Consider the following 21,253-nt stretch of genomic DNA (forward strand, 5'->3'; position numbering starts at 1 on the left):
AAAGAGGAAAAATACAAAATGTATTAAAATAATTGAAATTCAGCAACACAGACTAAATTTAAGACTTTTAATGATTAACCTCTATTTATATTTTTCCTATTAAAAGTACCTGATAATTTATCACTATTTTAGATCTCTTAAGTCAGAAAATAATGATGACTAAAAATCAGAATTTAGTAGTTTAATAATTCAATAGGAGGCTTTATGACTTAATTAAACAAAACAACATGTAACATAAACTAAATATGAAACTTTGCTTTCTTTTCTCAAAATATACATCCTTTTTACTTCAAGTTAAAATTATATTTTTCCTCCCTGTGTGATACTTTCTTTTGGTTATGCTAATTTCAAGATTTCAAATAGTTTAGTACAAGGGAACTTCAACGTGTTTAAAGAAATGGAATTAAAAGATAGTGCTTTGGTATAAAATTATGGAATACATACAGGATATGGAAGGGCATATTATACAAAAAATATGCATGGACTTTCAATACATTCTTGACCAAGATAAACTTGTCTTTTGATTTCATTTTCCATAAACTTTTGGAAGTACTCTTTTTAGAAAGATTTATTTATTTACATATTTGACAGGCATAGTTATAGGGAGGGGGCAGAAGGGAGGGAGGGAGGGGGAGGGAGAGGGAGAGGCAGAGAGAGGGAGAGAGAGAAGGGAGGGAGGGGGGAGAGGGGGAGAGAGAGAGATCCATCCACTGATTTATTCCCCAAATAGCCACAATGACTAAGGCTGGAACAGGCTGAACCCAGGAGTTTCACCCATGTCTCCCATATGGTTGCAGGGGCCCAAGGACTTGGGTCATCTTCTACTGCTTTCCCAGGCACGTTAGCAGAGAGCTGGACTAACACTGGAGCAGCTGAGACTCAAACAGGCATCCATCTGGGATACTGGCATCACAGGTGGCAGCTTAACTTGTTATAGCACAATGCCAGCCCCTTGAAGAACTGTTGCATGGATTCAAATGCACAAATGCATAATGTCTTTGATTTTAGTAACACTCAATAAATGCTTTGAATTATCTAATATATGTATGGCCCTCAACATGGAGACAAGAGGGAGAAGGAACAGCCATCATTGCTGCTCTATTAGTAGTTTAAAATAGGTATAAGTGCTACAACTCTGTCCTTTTTTTAGAGACATACCATGTTGACAAAGCTTTTTTTTAGAAAAGGTTGAGGGGGCCAGTGCTGTGGCATAGTGTTAAAGCCACCGCCTGCAGTGCTAGCATCCCATATGGGCACCAGATTGAGTCCTGGCTGTTCTCCCTCTGATCCAGCTCTTTGCCATGGCCTGGGAAAGCAGAAGAAGATGTCCCAAGTCCTTGGGCCCCTGAACTCGCATGGGAGAGCCTGCATCCGCATGGAAGCCACTGCAGCCATTTGGAGAGTGAACCAGCAGATGAACGATCTCTCTGATTCTGCCTCTCTGTAACTCTGCCTTTTAAATAAATAAGTGTTAACAAAAAAGTTAGAAAGCTTAGTACCATAGAAGCAGTATTAACCAAATGTTCTCAAAGTCTAGGAAAACATCATGATACCCCAGGTAAGGTCTCAGGACTATCTAAGAAGGGAGGTAAGAATTCAGTAGGCAGGAAGAGACTGCGACAGGTAAAGCACTACCACAAAGATGTTCTGGCAAGAAGCAGAGTAGAGGAAGTTCCCAGAAAATTCAAAGTAAGCAGTGTATAGGAAGCCTAAAAGATAAACTAAGGTTCTCTAGAATGGACTAGGAGGATAGCAGTGTAGTTGAAGCTTCATCATTTATCATAGAACTTGGAGAAAGCCAGTCTTCCAAGCATCAGCAGCCTGCTCCTTACTTATCACTGATCTCACAGGGTTACTTGTCAAGAGTTATAAATGAGGAATGTGAGACTCTCTGTCCCTAAAGTAACATCAATTAATCTAAGTGACCATTATAACTGTATAAAGAGCATTACATGACAGTTTGTGAAATGTGGACTTTGTGGTAAGAACTGTGAATATTAATCAAACACTTATAACATACAAGTCTGTGTACTAAGCATGTCATAAAATATGACTACATCTGATATTTATAACAAAGACTGAGAGATATATATTATCCCCTTATAGATGAAGAAAATGACTCATGAAATGTAAAATGTAGCTTACAGGCTTACTATACATTCATAGTCAATTATCTACAGAGCCTTGGCAGGACCAGGATTACAAAATAAGCTCTAAACATATTTCCATCACAATTGAAGAATGTCTATCTACCAGACCTGTGGTCGACTGATAAAAGAGATCCAAGTGCTCCAAGACTGTCATTGATCAAGTACATACTGATATAGCTGTGTGGCACTGCTAAGGCATGATATGGGGAGGAAATAAGTCAATGGAAAAAATCTCTCATGCAATTCTCTCACCAATCTCTGCTGTGTTCACTTCTCATTTTAGTTCTAAATAAAGGTATTCTATTTTCATATGATATTCACCATTATTGCAGGCAAATTTTTGCATGAAATGCTTGTCATTCTCCTCTCCTGGATAACAGGGAGTCTTATTCCAGTAACGTTCTGCTTGTACACGTTGGACTGAAACCCTCTGGGTTTTTGGATGAAGCAGGAGCAAGAGCAATGGTTCCAAAACTCTGGCAATATCGTGTCTTTGCAGGACTTGGTTTAACCAGGCTTGTCCCACAGAGCTAGTAGAACCATCGAGGCTGGTAAGGCTATCTAACATGATGAACAGTGACCTAAAATAAATATCAATAATTAAATAAAGAACACCTACTTTAACTATCACTATTTTTCCCACAACTAACATTATGTTAAGTTTTGTTTCTTATTTTGAATGATTTTAAGTAGTTAACATTTTTGGATAAATTTTGATCACAGCATTGTTACAATCAGTCTTAGGAGATAAAAGAAAAGGAACAAATTTTTTTGTCCTTTTAAAAAATACATACTTGTGTTTCTGAAAGTTCAAATATTAATTTTATAAGATAAATATTAAAGAATAGAAAGAAATTTATTTAATTAGTCTTGTTTCAACAACATATTCACCATCATCAACTTTTTACATGTGAATGCCACTTCTATGCTTCCATGCTGGTCCATGCTCCTTTTTTCCCATTCTCTTCATGAGTCAAAGTTAAGTGCTTAATTCATGGAAACATTGGCTATTAAAGGTATGGAGGAATGCTTTGGAATGAAAAAAACTCCAAGATTCGATCTTGCCTGATCCTAAGCCAAGTATCTTAACTCTTTGAGACTCTGCTGCCTCACATGAAGGACAGACAAAGGTGGTTGTCAAGTTAAAGATAACTATTTGGGAAATGCCCTGTCCAGGACCTTATTTACTGTCAGGGTTCAACAGCAGATGACTTAAAAATGGTGATGCTTTTTGAAAAAGCACCAGCTGAAATAATGGACAATGGAGCACATATATAATCTAAAGTTGAACTTTAAGAACAGTTAGACTATATGGCTACCTCTGTAAGATCTACTGGGAAACTGCTATCTTATGGCAGTATGTGAATCTAGATAGATAGATTTCCTTGGCAGTTAAAAATCTGATAAGTGAGGTATGAGCCACTTAAATACTCTAAACAAAAAGCAAAACCTCTCTTAGAAAGATACAGGTTCTTTGACTATAAGGAAGGACTTTGTCAGTATTTTCAATTATGGACTTTAATAAATTCATTTCAGACAGAAGACTGAAAATTAATCAAGAAACACTTTTATAATCTACTATTTAAATGCTGTTTCATCAAATGTGAATACAGAATTATAAAGGTTGTACCCATTGCTGTATCTCTGGTAGCAAGAATGGTGCCTGGCATAGTAGGGACTTGATGAATAGTCATCCAATGAAAGAAAGGAGCACCAGGTGGATACTCCATAACCAGAAAGGGAAAGTCTGGTAATAAGTGAGAATGTCACACATTTTAATATCGCTTACATATTTTTCAAAATAATTTCTCTTCATAATATTTGTAAATTGCTATCTCTGATTCTTGACAAGCTAAACAGATCATTAAAAGAGTTAAGATTAATATACCTGACTATAAAATCTGAACATAAAATGTAACCAACCTGTCAAATGAACGTGCAAAAGATGAAGATTTATTTATATGGAGATCTCTTGTTAGATGCCAAAGAACAGCAAACTTTGCATGTGCTTCCATCCTTATTTTCTGAGGAAAATATGGGAGGATAAGTTATTATTCTCTCTTGAAGATACTAAGTGGTTTTAGTAAAATCAAAACAACTTAGATGAGTATTATATTCAATGTCCACAATATTAAAAACACACTGCACTAAATGTTTTTTACATTTTTAATGGAAACAGAAACAGAAAATACTTAAATATATACATAATTATTAAACCTAATGGGTCAGGGTTGGCACTGTGGCATAGCGGGTAAAGGGCCTGCCTGCAGTGCCTGGCATCCATATGAGCACTGGTTCAAGACCTGGCTGCTCCACTTCCAATCCAGCTCTCTGGTATGGCCTGGGAAAGCAGTGGAGGATGGCCCAAGTCCTTGGGCCCCTGCACCCATGTGGGAGACCTGGAAGAAGCTCCTGGCTCCTGGCTTCAGATTCGCACAGCTCTAGCTGTTGCAGCCAACTGGGGAATGAACCAATAGATGGACATTTCTCCTTTCTCTATTTCTCTCTCTTTCTCTCTGCCTCTCCTTCTCTCTGTTTAATTCTTTCAAATAAATAAATATTAAAAAAAAAAACCTTAAAGGGTCATCTCACTCTGCCTCATAATTATTACTTAGACTTTAGATAATTAGGTTCATAGATTACTGTATAAAAGTGGAAGGAAAAGCTAATAAAATAATGGATATGTTGTGATACCTTGAATCGAGGAAGTATTTTCCCATCTCATTTTATTTGAAGGTCACAGCAACACAGAAAGAGACTTAGCAGAATCTTTCATCTGCTGGCTCACTCCCAAAATGCCTTTAATAGGAAGGGCTGGGCCAGGCTGAAGCCAGAGGTCCCAGAACTCAATCCAGATCTCCCATCTGAGTGGGGAGGACCCACTTACTTGAGCCATAACTGGCTGCTGTCCAGGGTGCACATTAACTGAAGCTGGAATCAGAAGTGGGTTTGGGCTTGAAACCAGGTACTCTAGTAGGAGAAGTAGATGTCCCAAGGTCTGCCATGCCAACCCCACTTCTACTTTAATATAAACATTTAGTCTCAAAATTATTTTCCCCCAGAAGTTATACATTAATCTCAAATGAATTTTTCGTCACATTCAAAGTTTGTTTATTAGACTCAAAATTTAAACATTTAAATTTCTAACAGAAAATATTAAACTACTTTTGAGATTAAAATAAAATGGCTATGACAATGCAAAAAAAAGTTACTTAGAAATTTTGGTATTATACAATAAACATTAATATATAAGTTTAGTAGATATTATGACTTATGAAAAATGTTATAGTCTTCCTTTAACACTATGGAATCCTTCAAGAAAAAGCCCTTAGAAACAACACTGCAACTGTCTAAACTGCTTGTCACAGGCTAGAATTATGTCTGATTTTTCTGTGGGCATACACATGCTTTTCTTATGAAGTCTGTGTTTGCACATCAACAAGTATTGTTCTACATGTCTGAATTTTTTTCATGGATATGTATCTTTATTGAGCATATGGAAGTATTTCTTTGAATCAAAAGTTCTACAAGTAAAAACAAGTATATAATTTGCCCTTTTATATCTCATGCAAAACAAATTATTAAAATGTAAGACTTTAAATTTTATTTGATCAATTTCTAAAAAAGTATTAATTTAACATTTTTCTTGGAATAAACTTCTCATTTCTCTCATGTACTCCTTCCCTCTCCGCTAAATTCTTCAGTTACTCAACACAACACCTTTCTGAATATGACCTATTCAAACTCACTAGCATTTTCAATTTTTAAAAAACAGGTGATAAGGGCCGGCGCCACGGCTCAACAGGCTAATCCTCCGCCTGGCGGCGCCGGCACACAGGTTCTAGTCCCGGTCGGGGCACCGGATTCTGTCCTGGTTGCCCCTCTTCCAGGCCAGCTCCCTGCTATGGCCCGGGAGTGCAGTGGAGGATGGCCCAAGTGCTTGGACCCTGCACCCGCATGGAGACCAGGAGAAGCACCTGACTCCTGCCTTCGGATCAGTGCAATGCGCCGGCCGCGGCGGCCATTGGAGGGTGAACCAACGGCAAAGGAAGACCTTTCTGTCTCTCTCTCTCACTGTCCACTCTGCCTGTAAAAAAAACAAAAAAACAAAACAAAACAAAACAAAAACACAAAAACAAAAACAAAAAAAAACAGGCGATAGTTTAAAAAAAGTGGAAAGAGTACAGTCTCAGGGAAGAGTTAGGGAGAAAAGAGCAGAGGAAACTCTATGCAAATTATAGGGACACAGTGGAAGTCTGCGGAGGGCGTGGGCGCGCACAAGTCAGGACCCCAGCATCCAAGAGCATCTGTACCAGTGTTGGAGACTGAGGTGAGATCAGGCTGCAGCAGCCCAAGCCACTGGTGAAAAAGCTGCAGGAAGAGCCTAGAGGGAATCCAACTTGGAGCCACGTGGGGGATAGTGTACCTGCCAAACTAGAGGAGAAAAAAAAAAGGAGGGCCACATTTCTCTCTCCCTGATCACCCTGCAATGGTGTCCTGTAACTAGCCAATGAGAGCGGGTGCCATTTTGGACATACTTAACAGCTGCGCCAACTTGTGTCTCTGCCTAGCAACCAGCCTAGTGTAGACTCCCCAGTCTGTTGGGGAGAACAGATGGGGCTGGGTGCTCGTGACTATGCAAAGTTTATGTGCCAGGACTGTGAAAACACTGAGGCTGTGTGGGAGGACTCAGGGTGTGGCTGGGACTTTGGGTAGTCACTGTGAGAGGCTCCATGTGCTCAGGGCTCCCTGGTTACCTGCTGGGGAATCTGAGCTTACACTGAAGACTGCACAGATCCTTTGTGTGGTCCTTGTGGCAGGGAAGACGAATAATATACCCACTGGGGCTTGCGCCCAGCCACTGGCCTCCTTTGAGGAGAGGAACTAGCTGAGTCTACCCCAACAGACAAGAACAAACATCCCTTCTGGTTTAAAAAAAAAGATTTACCACAAAAAACCTGGGTGTGTCATTTCAGATATACCCTTCATGCAGAAGCACTGAACAGAGCTCCATGGCCACACCCATCACATGCCCCTAAGTTATCACTGAAAGCAGACACTCCATTAATCTGCAGAGGTATAGTAAAAAGATAAAAGCTGCCACAGTGAAAAAACAAGGAAGAAACCAACAAGTATCTCCACAAATGCTGAATAACAAATGCACCAATTAAAAAAAAAAAAAAAAAAGGAAAACAGAATGACGGCCCCGAAAGAACAGAAAGTTCAATACTATAGATTGTGAAGATGATGAGATTGAAGAAAAGCCAGAAATGGAAATCAAAAAATTGATCATAGGACTATTTAGAAGTAATCAGAAGCAAATGCATGAAGTAATGAAATCCATACAGGACATGAAAGAAAATTTCTCCCCAAAAATTGAGATCTTAAGGATAAATCAAAAGGAAATATTGGAAATGAAGAATTCAATAGAACAAATAAAAAATGCAGTGGAAAGCAGAAGAAAGAATATCCAACTGAGAAGACAAAGCAAAGGAAATATTACAGTCAGACCAAACATAAGAAGAAATTAGAAAATTAAAAAATACTGTTGGTAGTCAACAGGATACTATCAAACAACCCAACATATGGGTTCTGGGAATTCTGGAAGACATAGAAAGAGAGAAAGGATTTGAAGGCCTTTTTAGTGAAATAATAACAGAAAATTTCTCCAATTTGGAGAAGGAAAGAGACATCCGAGTACAGGAAGAACATAGAACTCTGAATAGACAGGACCAGAAAACAACTTCCCCACACACACTGTAATCAAACTCTCCATATTAAAACATAAATAAAAGATTATAAAATGTGCACAAGATAAATGCCAGATTACTTTCAGAGGATCTCCAATTAGACTCACAACAAACTTCTCATCAGAAACCCCACAGGCTAGGAGAGAACTGTGAGATATATTCCAAGTCTTAAGAGAAAAGAACTGTCAACCCAGAATACTATACCCTGCAAAGCTCTCATTTATAAATGAAGGTGAAATAAACACCTTTCATAACAAACAGAAATTGAAAGAATTTGTCACCACTCATCCAGCCCCGAAAAAGATGCTTAAGCATGTGCTGCACACAGAAACACAGAAACATAGTCATTACTATGTAAGATCAAGAAACTCCACAGCAACAAAACAAAGAACCCAATAAAAAGACGGGCCAAGGACCTTAAGAGACATTTTTCAAAAGAAGAAATCCAAATGGCCAACAGACACATGAAAAAATGCTCAGGATCTCTAGCCATCAGGGAAATGCAAATCAAAACCACAATGAGGTTTCACCTCACCGCAATTAGAATGGCTTACATACAGAAATCTACCAACAACAGATGCTGGCGAGGATGTGGGGAAAAAGGGGCACTAATCCACTGTTGGTGGCAATGCAAACTGGTAAAACCACTATGGAAGACAGTTTGGAGAGTCCTCAGAAACCTGAAGATAGCCCTACCACATGACCCAGCCATCCCACTCCTTGGAATTTACCCAAAGGGAATTGAACTGGAAAAAAAAAAAAAAAAGAGCTGTCTGCACCTCAATGTTTACTGCAGCTTAATTTCACAACAGCTAAGACATGGAATCAACCTAAATGCCCATCAACAGATGACTGGATAAAGAAATTATGGGATATGTACTCTAGAGAATACTATACAGTAGTAAAAAACAATGAAATCCGGTCCTTTGCAACAAAATGGAGAAATCTGGAAAATATCATGCTGAGTGAAATAAGCCAGTCCAAAAGGGACAAATATCGTATGTTCTCCCTGATCAATGACAACTAACCGAGCACCTAAAAGGAAACCTGTTGAAGTGAAACGGACACTATGAGAAACAATGATTAGACCAGCCCTTGTCTTGACTATTTAGGAACAACTTACTATTTTATTCCTTTTAGTATTTTGTTTGTTGTTTGTTCTACTTAATACCACTGGTTGAACTCTGTAATTAATACACAGTTATTCTTAGGCATTTAAAATTAAGGGAAAAGTGATCTTTGTTAAATATAAGAATGGGAATAAGAGAGGGAGGAGCTATACAGGTCGGCACATGCTCACTCGGACTTACCTCCAATGGTAGAGCTAGAAATGTGCTAGGGGATTCCAATTCAATCTCATCAAGGAGGCATGTACCAATGCCATCTCACTTGTTAAAGTGATAAGTTTAAGTAAATAATTGATCAAAAAGATAGGTTAAGTGTCGAAGAGATTTCACAAATAAGACCAGTGTCTGCAAATAATGAAGGATAGAATTAAAAGGGAGAGAATTATCCTGCGGGGGAAGCAGGATACACAGCAGACTCATACAATGGCAAATGCCCTAAACAGCACTCTGGCCTCAGAATCAACCCTTGGGGCATTCGGATCTGGCTAAAAGGCCCTTGAGAGTCTTGCAGGCATCGAAAGCCAAGACACTGTGGCAAAAAGCGACCTGAATGAAAGATCTTGGTGAATGAGATCCCAGCAGAAAGAATAGGCCATCAAAGAGGGAGGCACCTTTCTCTGAAGGGAAGAAGGAACCGCCACTGTGATATGGCTTTGTCTAAATAAGATCGGGTTTGTGAACTCAAGAGGCTTCCATAGCCTTGACAGCTCATGGCAAGTGCCTTGGGTGATTACTGACGTCAATAAGAGTGTCAATTGTTAAATCAACAACGGAAGTCACTGTGCACCTGCTCCCCACATAGGATCTCTGTCCTTAATGTGTTGTACTATGAGAATTAACGGTAAAACTACTAGTCGAACAGTACTCTATATCTTCTGCGGTTGTGTGGGTGCAGTCTGTTGAAATCTTTGCTTAGTATATACTAAGTTGATCTTCTATATATAAAGATAGTTGAAAATGAATCTTGATGAAGAGTGGGATGGGAGAGGGAGTGGGAAATGGGATGGCTGCGGGTGGAAGGGAGGTTATAGGGGAAAAAGCCATAGCAATACAAAAGTTGTACCTTGTAAATTTACATTTATTAAATAAAAAAATAATAAAAAAAAGAAATGACACCACACGTCAGGCTCATGTTTAGAGAATTATAATCGAGATGCTAAGGCAGTGCGCGCTGGTTATAGGGAACGTGGGTGGTTTTCTACCAAGGGCTAATTAAAAATGGGCGAATTAAAATTGAATACATAATTACAAAAAAAAAGTAAAGGAAGAAAATCTCCCAGTAAAAGTACAAAGGAGGGGCTCGCACTGTGGCGCAGTGGGTTAATGCCCTGACTTGAAGTGCCAGCATCCCATATGGGCACTGGTTTGAGACCTGGCTGCTATGGCCTGAGAAAGCAGAAGAAGACGGCCAAAATCCTTGAGCCCCTGCACCCGCAAGGGAGACCTGGAAGCAGCTCCTGGCTTAGGATCGGCACAGCTCTGACCACTGTGGCCAATTAGAGAGTGAACCATCAGATGCAAGATCACTCTCTCTCAGCCTCTCCTCTCTCTGTGTAACTCTGACTTTCAAATAAATAAATAAATCTTTAAGAAAAACTACAAAGGAAATCTAAAGTAAACGAATAGAAATACATATGCAAAAACTGCAGGGCAAAGCTGTTACTTATCAACAGTCACCTTGAATGTAAATGGCCTCAAATCTCCAGTTAAAAGAAACAGACTGACTGAATGGATTGAAAAACAAAATCCATCTATTTGCTCCCAACAAGTAACATATTTCACCAACAAAGATGCACTGAGACTGAAAGTGAAAGGATGGAAAAAGATATTCCAGGTTAATAGAAACCAAAAAAAGAGCTGGTTTAGCCATCCTAATATCAGACAAAATAGACTTTACCACAAAAACTGTTAAAAGAGGCAAAGAAGGGCACTATGTAATGATTAGGGGATCAATTCAACAAGAAGATTTAACTATTATAAATGTATATGCACCCAATTACAGGGCACCTGGCTATTAAAAAGAAATGTTAAGGGATCTAAAAGGAAACACAGACTCCAATCCAATAGTAATGGGGGATTTCAACACCCCACTTTCAGCAATGGACAAATCAACCAGTGCATGGAACTTTCTCTAGGTTTCATCACATGCTAGGCCATAAAGCAAGTCTCAGCAAATTAAAAAAAATCTAAATCATACCATGCATCTTCTCGGAACACAATACAATGAAGCTGGAAATCACCAACTCGGGAATTTTTAGAACATATGCGAACACATGGAGACTGAACAACATGCTCCTGAATGAAAAATGGATCATAGAAGAATCAAAAAAGAAACAAAAAAATTTTGGAAACAAATGAAGACAACAATAGAACATATCAAAACTTATGGGAGGGGCCAGCACTGTGGCATAGTTGGTAAAGCCAGTGCCGGCAGTGCCAGCATCCCAAATGGGCGCTGGTTCCAGGCCTAGCTGCTCCACTTCAGATCCAGCTCTCTGCTGTTGCCTGGGAAAGTAGTGGAAGATGGCCCAAGTCCTTGGGCCCCTGCACCCACGTGGGAGACCTGGAAGAAGCTTCCGGCTCCTGGCTTTCGAATGGTGCAGCTCTGGCCGTTGCAGCCAACTGGGGAGTGAACCAGTGGATGGAAGACCTCTCTCTCTGCTTCTCCTTCTCTCTCTGTGTAACTCTGACTTTCAAGTAAATAAATAAATCTAAAAAACAAACAAACAAAAACTTATGAAATACAGCAAAAGCAGTGTTAAGAGGAAAGTTTACAGCAATTGGTGCTTACATCAAGAGATTGGAAAGGCAAAAAATAAATGGGCTATAATCTCAAGGATCTAGAAAAGTAACAGCAAACCAAACCCAAAAATAGGAGAAATAATTAAAATTAAAGAAATTAACAAAATCGAAACCAAAAATGCAAATGATAACCAAAACAAAGAGCTGTTTTTAAAAAAAAAAATAAACAAAATTGACACACCATTGGCCCAACTAACCAATAAAAGGAGAGCGAAAACCCAAATCAATAAAATTAGAGATGAAAAATGAGATAATGATGCTGAAATTTGTATGGAAACATAGGAGACCTTGAATAGCTAAAGCAATCTTATACAACAAAAAGCTTAGGCATCACAATACCAGAGTTCAAGACATACTACAAGGCAGTTACAATCAAAACAGCCTAATACTGGTACAAAAACAGATGGTTAGATCAATGGAACAGAATGGAAACGCCAGAAATCAATCAAAGCATCTATAAGTAACTTACATTTGACCAAGGAGCTAAAACCAATCCCTGGAGCAAGGTTAGTCTCTTCAACAAATGGTGCTAGGAAAACTGGATTTCCACATGCATAAGTATGAAGCTGGACCCCTACCTTACACCTTACACAAAAATCCATTCAACATGGATTTAAGACCTAAATCTATGACCTGATACTATCAAATTGTTACAGCACATTGGGGAAACCCTGCAAGACATTGGCACAGGGAAAGAGTTCTTGGAAAAGACACCAGAGGCACTGTCAATAGATGCCAAAATTAACAAGTGGGGTACAAATTGAGAAGCTTCTATACTGCAAAGAAACTTTCAAGAAAGTGAAGAGGCAACTGACAGAATGGGAGAAATTATTTGCAAACTATGCAACTGATAAAGGATTAATAACCAGAATCGACAAAGAGATCAAAAACTCAACAACAACAAAACAAAAATGCAGTTAAGAAATGAGCAAAGGACTTAAATTGGCATTTTTCAAAAGAGGAAATCTAAATGGCCAACAGACACATGAAAAAAATGTTCAGGATCACTAGCCATCAGGGAAATGCAAATCAAAACACAATGAGGTTTCACCTCACCCCAGTTAGAATGACTTTTATATAGAAATCAACAAACAACAAATGCTCCTGAGGATGTACCCTAATCCACTGTTGGTGGGACTGTAAACTGGTAAAACTAGTATGGAACACATTATGGAGATACTTCAGCAATCTGAATATATCTGAATATATTATTCAGCCATCCCACTCCTGGGAATTTACCCAAGGGAAATGAAATCAGCAAATAAGAGTTATCTGCACCCACATGTTTATCACAGCTCAATTCAGAATATCTAGGATATGGAATCAACCTAAATGTCCATCAGCCGAAGACTGGATTAAAATACAATGGATATGTACAGTATGGAATACTACACAGTGGTAAAAAATGAAATCCAGTCATTTGCAACAAAATGGATACATCTGGAAAACATCATACTTAGTGAAATAAGCCAGTCTCAAAGGGACAAATACCATATGTTCTCCCTGATCTGTGATAACTAATAGAGTACCTAAAAGAAATTCTGTAGAAGTGAAATTGACACTTTGAGAAGCTAAGACTTGAACAGCTCTATTTATTTTTTTCTTATTCATACAATTTTTGAACTCGTTACTTAACAGAGTTAATCATATTTTAATAAAGTCAATTAAAATTGATCTCATTAAAAAAAGTGTGAATAAGAAAGGGAAGAGGAAGTTTTTAACTGTAAAGCTGTATGGTTCTACATACATTCCTATGGACTCATTTCTAGGGTACAGTTTAAAAACTTGTCATAGTACCCCAAATCCATTAAGCTGGGTGGTAAAAATGCCATCTTAAGTGTTAAAATGATCATATTAAATGCTAAAGTGATCATATAAATGAGATCAAGTATCTGGCAATAATAGAATTAAAAAGGAGAGAATGTTCCAACATGGGAAGCAGTCCACACAGCTGACTCATAGAATGACAATCTCTTTAAACAGCACTCTGATCACAGAGTTAGCCGTTAAGGCCTTCTGGTCTGGCTGAGAAGCCCATGAGAGAATTTCAGGCATGGAAAGCTAAGCCACTGTGGCAAAAAAAAAAAAAAAAATGTCTTACATGAAGGATCTTTATGAGTGAGACCCCAGTGAAAAGAAATGGCCATAAAAGAAGGATATACTTTTCTCTGAAGGGAGGAGAGAACTACTTTGCTTATGGCTTTGTCCAAATACTGACAGGGTTTGTGCACTCAAAAGGCTTCCATAGCCTAGGCAGTTCATGTCAAGAGCCTCAGGAAGTCACTGATGCTATACATGAGAGTGTTAATTGTTAAATTAACAACAGGAGTCACTGTGTACTTACTTGTCAAGTAGGACCTCTGTCCTCAATGAGCTGTAATATGAGAATTAACTAAAACTTGTTCTCAAAGTTTGTGTGTGTGGGGGTGTGTGTGTGTGTAAATTGTTGAAGTCTTTACTTAGTATACAGTTAGTTTTCTGTATATAAAGGTAATTGAAAATGAATCTTAATGGAGAATGGGACTGGGAATGGGGGAGGAGAAGGAAGGGCGGGACTGTGGGAGGGCAGGTATGGTGGGAAGAATCACTATATTCCTAAAGTTGTACTTATGAAATTTGTACTCCTTAAATAAAAGGTTTCTTTGGGGAAAAAAAAAGGATCTGTAAACTTTGGTACAAATGTAAGCAATATTTAATATCAAGAAACGTATGATGTACTGTCATATAAAATTCTCTTAAAGAAAAATCTAAACATCTTGTCAAAGATACATGGGATACCACAAAATACCTCAGCCTAATTTTACCCACAAACTGGTTGGGCATATTTTAAAGGTAAATTGTAAACAATGTTAAGAATAATCTTTCTGGCCAGCGCTGCGGCTCACTAGGCTAATCCGCCTGCAGCGCAGGTACTCCGGGTTTAGTCCCGGTTGGGGCGCTGGTTCTGTCCCGGTTGTTCCTCTTCCAGTCTAGCTCTCTGCTGTGGCCTGGGAAGGCAGTGGAGGATGGCCTAGTGCTTGGGCCCTGCACCTACATGGGAGACCAGGAGGAAGCACCTGGCTCCTGGCTTCGGATTGGCGCAGCACGCCAGCTGGAGTGGCCATTTGGGGGGTGAACCAATGGAAGGAAGACCTTTCTCTCTGTCTCTCTCGCTGTCTAACTTTGCCTGTCAAAAAAAAAAAAAAAAGAATAATCTTTCTAAAATTGTATCCAATATGGAAACAAAACAAATTCAGCAAAACATTTAACTAGTATTTGTAAAAATTTGGTTGCTCTCTAAAATTATACTGAAATTTTAACTCTTAAAGGAAGAAACCAAATAAAAAAATTTAATATTTTCATAATTCATAATAAAAAATAAAAAACCAGGGCAATCTACTTCTAAAAGCGCTTTAATAAAATTAAATTTATAGGTCAATTGAAATGATTGTTTGTTTCTTTTCAAGCCCACTCAATTCATCTATTGTAAATGACTTATGTATCACTTCAAATACATTAGGATACAAAATTAAGTAGTTATAATGCATGTAATATCTCACAATTTTGCATCCTATAGCTTATAAATTTAATTTATACATTATTCCATTTCACATGTATCAGTTCTATAACTGAGGCCACTGAGTCTTTTTTAAATGACCCAAGAACCTAGACTAGTGATAACTTTAATCACTATTACCCATACTGGTATCCTGAACCAAGAAATAAAGCTGGCATTTGATACTGAATATATATTTATTCACATTACTGACAATTTTGGAAAGAAATTTGCTTTATAAGGAGAATACATCTATTTTAAAGATATTAAGATCACTTTGAACAAGGCTCTGTTATCTCTTATTCAAATGCTAGCTACAATAATTTTCCTAGAGTTTCTTTTAATTACCTTTTGTCTTAAAGGGTGTGTGTATGTGTTGCACATTTTAAGAGGAGAAGAATTTACCTTATCTTTATGGGTTAACTGCTGACTTATAACATCCTCACAGATGCTAGAAGAAGGGACCAGGTTATGTAGTTGATAAAATAGTTCCACACTCTTCTGGTGGTGCTGAGGTGTCCCGTCTCCCAGCTGGTCCCACAGTATTAAAGCTACATGCTACAGAAAAAGATATAAAAGTGATTGTCACAAACTTACAAACAAAAACACTTAACAAATATTATCTATTAGATTACACACTAATATTTGGTCTCTGTCAGAAAATCATATTCATGGTTGTATGTTACAGAATGAAATCAATTTATAGTCCAAATATACAAACTATTTAGGACTTTCATCAACTATTTCATATGCATTTTGGAGCTACATGTGTTAACATAGCACTTGATCAATGGCAGCTTTAATTAAAATGTAAGCATCTTCAGGATTCATCATCACAATGTTGTAGAACCCAACTCTAATCAACCAGAAGGAAATATTTGGGTGGGCATAATGACTTGACATCAGATTAAATTTTTTTTTTACATATAAAGAATTTACCTGCTTAAGCTATAATATGATCCAAATAAACCTGACATTCTTTCTTTGAGGAAGAAATCTATACATCTATACTGTTGTGGTAGAAATTAAAGACTATTTTTTTGATGAAAGATATATTACAGATGACTATCAGATAAGATGGAGACTCAGAAAAACTTTTCATGGGGGGTTTTAAGAGCTGAAGTTTTACTTTATGTAAGGCAAAAGTGCCGCTATAATCTGGAAAGAAGTTCTGCTGCATAAATGCATATTCCTTTTTTGCATCTAAAATTATTTTCTATGGCTTCAGTACTCTAATACTTGTCTTCATTTACCCTAATATTCTCCTTTATCCTTATCTTCCATTCCCCCCTGCAACACACAAAATCTGGGGACAAGATGGAGAAAACAGTACATACCACATGTGGCATCATTTTTATATGGTATGATATTAGAAGTGTTTAACTAAGCCCAGTTACCATCTTTAAAACAACTTTTCAGTAAGCTAGGTCAAATATCATACATGCAGTGATGATCTTAGTCATGTATGTATGTCTTAGAATTTACCTTGAAAAATCCAGTCTTCTCAGCTATGTACCTCAAATTTCCCTGGGTGAGGGGAGGTCTAATAACCACAGCTACTCTTCCCTGGTTTGGACTTAAGGGTTGCGCAGTCTCCACACTGTTGATGTTTTCCCCAGTGACCATGGCCACAGACTGAGTCAGTCCTACTAGGTCCATGACTAGTGAAACAGCAACACTCTGCACACTGAAATCACTTGCTTGGCTACAAGCATTCATCAGAGTCTGGAGCCACTGTGGAGGCTGCACGTGCTCACAGTCTGAAACAAAAGACAGCTGCAATCAGAGGTCAGCACACTAAACATTTTACATAGACTCTAAGTTTCAAAAAACAAAACTCTATTTAATACCTTTAGGCTTTGACCTGTGGATCTGTTAAAATAGTTTTCTCTACAAATTTCCTTTTTTGCTTCTACTCACTTGCAAGTGAATGACACAAAAATCACAAAATCTTTCCACATACCAATTTGCCTATAAGAGTATTTTACTTTTAAAAAGTAATGTTAAAATGATACATTAACAATAATTAACTAGCCAAAAAAAATCACAGTTTTAAGAGCTGAATATAAGTAACAGAATGCTCCAGAAAATACTGAAATGTAAATAAAGCAGAGATAACCTTACCGGTCTCTAACTTTTCAGAACACAGCTCTGATGTATGGTTCCCCTCAGCAATGTACACTGGAAAACTTGAGCACTCTAGGAAGAGCTGACAGGCAGCAAGGAAAGCGGAAAGGTATTCTTTTGCAGTTTTTTGTTTACTTATGTTTCTCTCTTTTACATCTCCTTGTGAATCCCTGTCCCATTTTGAAGTCTCTTCCTGCTCTCTACTGAGATCCCCTTGACGTTCGGTAGCTAATGACTGAGGAAAATAGTTATTCTGAATGATGTAGAGGTTGATAAGTCTGGTTAAAAACTGTTGGACATACTCCAGACAGCACTGCATAGCAGTCTTTTGGGCTGTCTTCCCACTTCGTGTTGCTGTTCCCTGAGTGACTATGGAACGGGGATGGATGACGGTTTCTTCAGATCCCACAGTGGAAGCTGTTTCTGTCTCGGAGGATGTGCTACAAATTGGGATGGGAGCTGCCCCTTGCCCGTCACTAAGTTCTCTGTCAATGTCATCAGTTCGGTCTGCTTGATATTGTATAAACTCAGTAAATCCACTCTCTGACGATCGACTACTTGGGGGATTTTCGCCATCTTCAAATACTTCTGTAGGATTTTCAAGAGAAACTGAAGATACCTGGTAGAGATTTAAAAAAAAAAGTTTGGGTGGAGAAATGTGTATTTTAGGAATTAGAAATGGTGACCTTTTGAGATAAGTTTAAATTATTCATAATTTAATCTATACTTGATCTTACCCAAATGGTCGAGAAGTGATCACAACTTATTCTATATATTCTACTGAGTCAAAAAAGTTCTTACAGTGATTTAAATGTTTATGATAATCAACAAAAAATATTGACATGATCCTAATAGATTAGTACCTATTCATTCACCAAGTATTTATTATTTATTGCATGCATAGTCTTAGGTACTTGAGGGAAAAATACATGCATGTACAAGTTTTTAGGATTCTTGCTTTCAAGAAAGTGACTATTTAAAATAATCTACTTCATGAAATCACTTTTACAACTGCAAAGATTGAGATATGTAAAATTAAAATTTTTAGAACTGCAAATAAAATCTAATAGGTAATCTGTTCAAAACCATATGAATTGAAATTTTTGTTCAAATGTGTAAAGAATATTTGGTATTAATTTTACTTTCTTTCAGTGAATAGTTATTCTACTCATGTGCCAGACATTGTATTAGATGGAAAGAATAAAAGAAGTAGTTTATAATCTAGAAAGTTAATTATAATATAAAGAAAAACTCCTATAGTATAGCTGGAATGTATTAACCTTTCTCTTCCTATAAGGACATGAAAAGTACAATCATCAAGAACATTTCCTGGATTACTTTAAATAAACAAGGCTGTACACATCATGAATTTCTGGGGGTGATTGTGCCAGGGTATAATTTGAATTTTAGTAAGATCATAAAAAGTGACCATATTAATAAATGAACAAAATACTTGGCTGCCCAAAGCTGGGCCTCAACCAGTATTCCTTGCTTTGGTACATAACACCACAATTCATCAAAGTCAGGAAGACAGATGCTTAGGGGTCATTCTTGGTACCTTCACTTCTCCTTCCCTTCCCCAATTCCCCCACATTCAGTATAATAGTTAAGGGTGTGGGCCCTTAGTCAGCTAAGTCTCTACCACTCACTAAATAGGTGATGCTATTTATTTAACTCTTTTTTTTTTTTTTGACAGGCAGAGTGGACAGTGAGAGAGAGAGACAGAGAGAAAGGTCTTCCTTTGCCGTTGGTTCACCCTCCAATGGCCGCCGCGGCCGGCGCGCTGCGGCCGGCGCACCGCGCTGATCCGATGGCAGGAGCCAGGAGCCAGGTGCTTTTCCTGGTCTCCCATGGGGTGCAGGGCCCAAGCACCTGGGCCATCCTCCACTGCACTCCCTCGCCACAGCAGAGGGCTGGCCTGGAAGAGGGGCAACCGGGACAGAATCCGGCGCCCCGACCGGGACTAGAACCCGGTGTGCCGGCGCCGCTAGGCGGAGGATTAGCCTAGTGAGCCGCGGCGCCGGCCTTATTTAACTCTTTAAATCTCATGTTCCTCACCTGTATCTGGCAGTTCCTTCTCATCCCTTATCCACAGGGGATATCCCAAGACCCCTCAGAAAAGGTCTGAAACTACAGATATCACTGAAACCCATGTATACTATGTATTTTTTTAATATACTAATGACAGTTTAATTTATAAACTGGGCACAATAGATTAGCAGTAATAATTATAGAACAATATCTACGATACATTGTAATAAAAGTTATATTATATGCCTTTCTCTCAAAATAATTTATTGTACTTAACTCATTTTGTGATGACATAAGGTAATACAACGCCTGCATGATGAAATCAAGTAAGATGAACACAGGCTCTGTAATGTACTGTTAGCATACTATGTAGGAGTTACCTGAACACAAGCACTGCAATACAGTCCATCTGTATCTGACTACTGGTGGATAACAAAAATAGTATTGGTACACTGGACAAAGGGATGATTTACATTCCAGGCAGGATGGATTTCTTTGCTAGTCAGAACGGGGCACAATTGAATATTACAAATTCTTTAATTCTGGGTTTATCCATTTAATATTTCAGACCACAGTTGACCTCAATAACTGAAATCATGGGAAGGGAAATATGGGTAAAGGGGAACTACTGTAATTGAGATAACAGTAATTCCTACATTTTATAGTTATGAGGATGAAAATACAATATATATATAAAGTACTTGGCATAATGCTTAGCATTTACTAATCTAGTACTAAGCCTTTTTGATCTGTCCTCCTTAATATACTGCTAATCCACTCATTTCTCTTTCTTCACTCCCCCCATCCTGTTAGCACAAGTAACCACCACCTCTCACCTGCACTATAGCAGGTCTCCCCACATCCATTTTTGTTTCTCTGATCCATACTCCACACTGCAGCCAGAGTAATTTTTCTAATACACAAATCTGATTATGGCACTTGCCTTTTTCCCTTCAGTGTCTTCCCATTGCTCCTAAGATAAAGAATAAAAGCCATAGAATAATGAACAAGGCTCTGTAAGAGCTGGCCCCTGCCTACCTCATAGCTGCATTTTCCATTGGGAATAGGGCTCCTTTCTGCCAAGGAACCTTTGCCAATTCGTCTTTCTCTGTGCAGTGCTCTCTTCTTACTACTTTACTTCCACCCTCCAAGTTCCTCTGGGTCTTCTTTCTTTCAAGAAAGGCTCTACTGGCCTCCAGCTGAGGTCAGGCTACCTCATTTTCCACATATTCAACACTATTTTCCTTCATATACTTATTGAAACTAAATGTACAACTACTTGCTTGTTGTGTTCTTTGAATGAGAAACAGGATTGAGAAGGGCATATAAGAAACTACTGGTAGTAGTAGATAGTTCACTACTGGTTGGCTAAAGCCCCGCATTAAGTTGGCAAATGAAGAGAGGTTGTTTTCTCTATTTCAAAGGCAAACAAACAAACGAACAAAAACCAAAAATTGAGGCTCAGGGAGGTTAAAAAAAAAAAAAAAACCTGTCCAAGATTCCAGTAGATAAGCTTAGTAGTAGAAAAGCTCACATGAAATGAGCATACATAGTATATCACTATGGAACAATGGTAGGAGAACTCTTTCTATTACAGTATCAAAGTTCAAATAAAGGTGGCTATAAGAATTGAACTTGTCAAGTTTTCTCCTTTCAAAGGTTAGCAAACCATCTAAATTCATGTATATTTTTTAAAAGAAGAGTTATTCAAATGGGAAATTGGCATTATCT

At 38.1% G+C, this 21,253-nt stretch overlaps 1 protein-coding gene across 8 annotated transcripts in view; it reads right to left on the reverse strand.

Annotated features, from left to right (window-relative positions):
• The window catches only part of DOP1A (DOP1 leucine zipper like protein A), a 114,061-nt gene that overhangs the window by 36,544 nt on the left and 56,264 nt on the right, over window positions 1-21,253 (reverse strand). For all 8 annotated transcript variants that reach the window (XM_070073831.1, XM_070073829.1, XM_070073832.1 and 5 more), the window contains 5 exons: window positions 17,489-18,110; window positions 16,850-17,124; window positions 15,770-15,922; window positions 4,074-4,174; window positions 2,472-2,731 (listed from right to left, as the gene is read on the reverse strand). In XM_070073831.1, the coding sequence (XP_069929932.1) occupies window positions 2,472-2,731; window positions 4,074-4,174; window positions 15,770-15,922; window positions 16,850-17,124; window positions 17,489-18,110 (1,411 nt within the window). The remainder of the gene's footprint in view (window positions 1-2,471; window positions 2,732-4,073; window positions 4,175-15,769; window positions 15,923-16,849; window positions 17,125-17,488; window positions 18,111-21,253) is intronic.

The sequence above is a fragment of the Oryctolagus cuniculus genome, chromosome 5 (assembly GCF_964237555.1).
Source record: "Oryctolagus cuniculus chromosome 5, mOryCun1.1, whole genome shotgun sequence".
NCBI classification, from domain to species: domain Eukaryota; kingdom Metazoa; phylum Chordata; class Mammalia; order Lagomorpha; family Leporidae; genus Oryctolagus; species Oryctolagus cuniculus.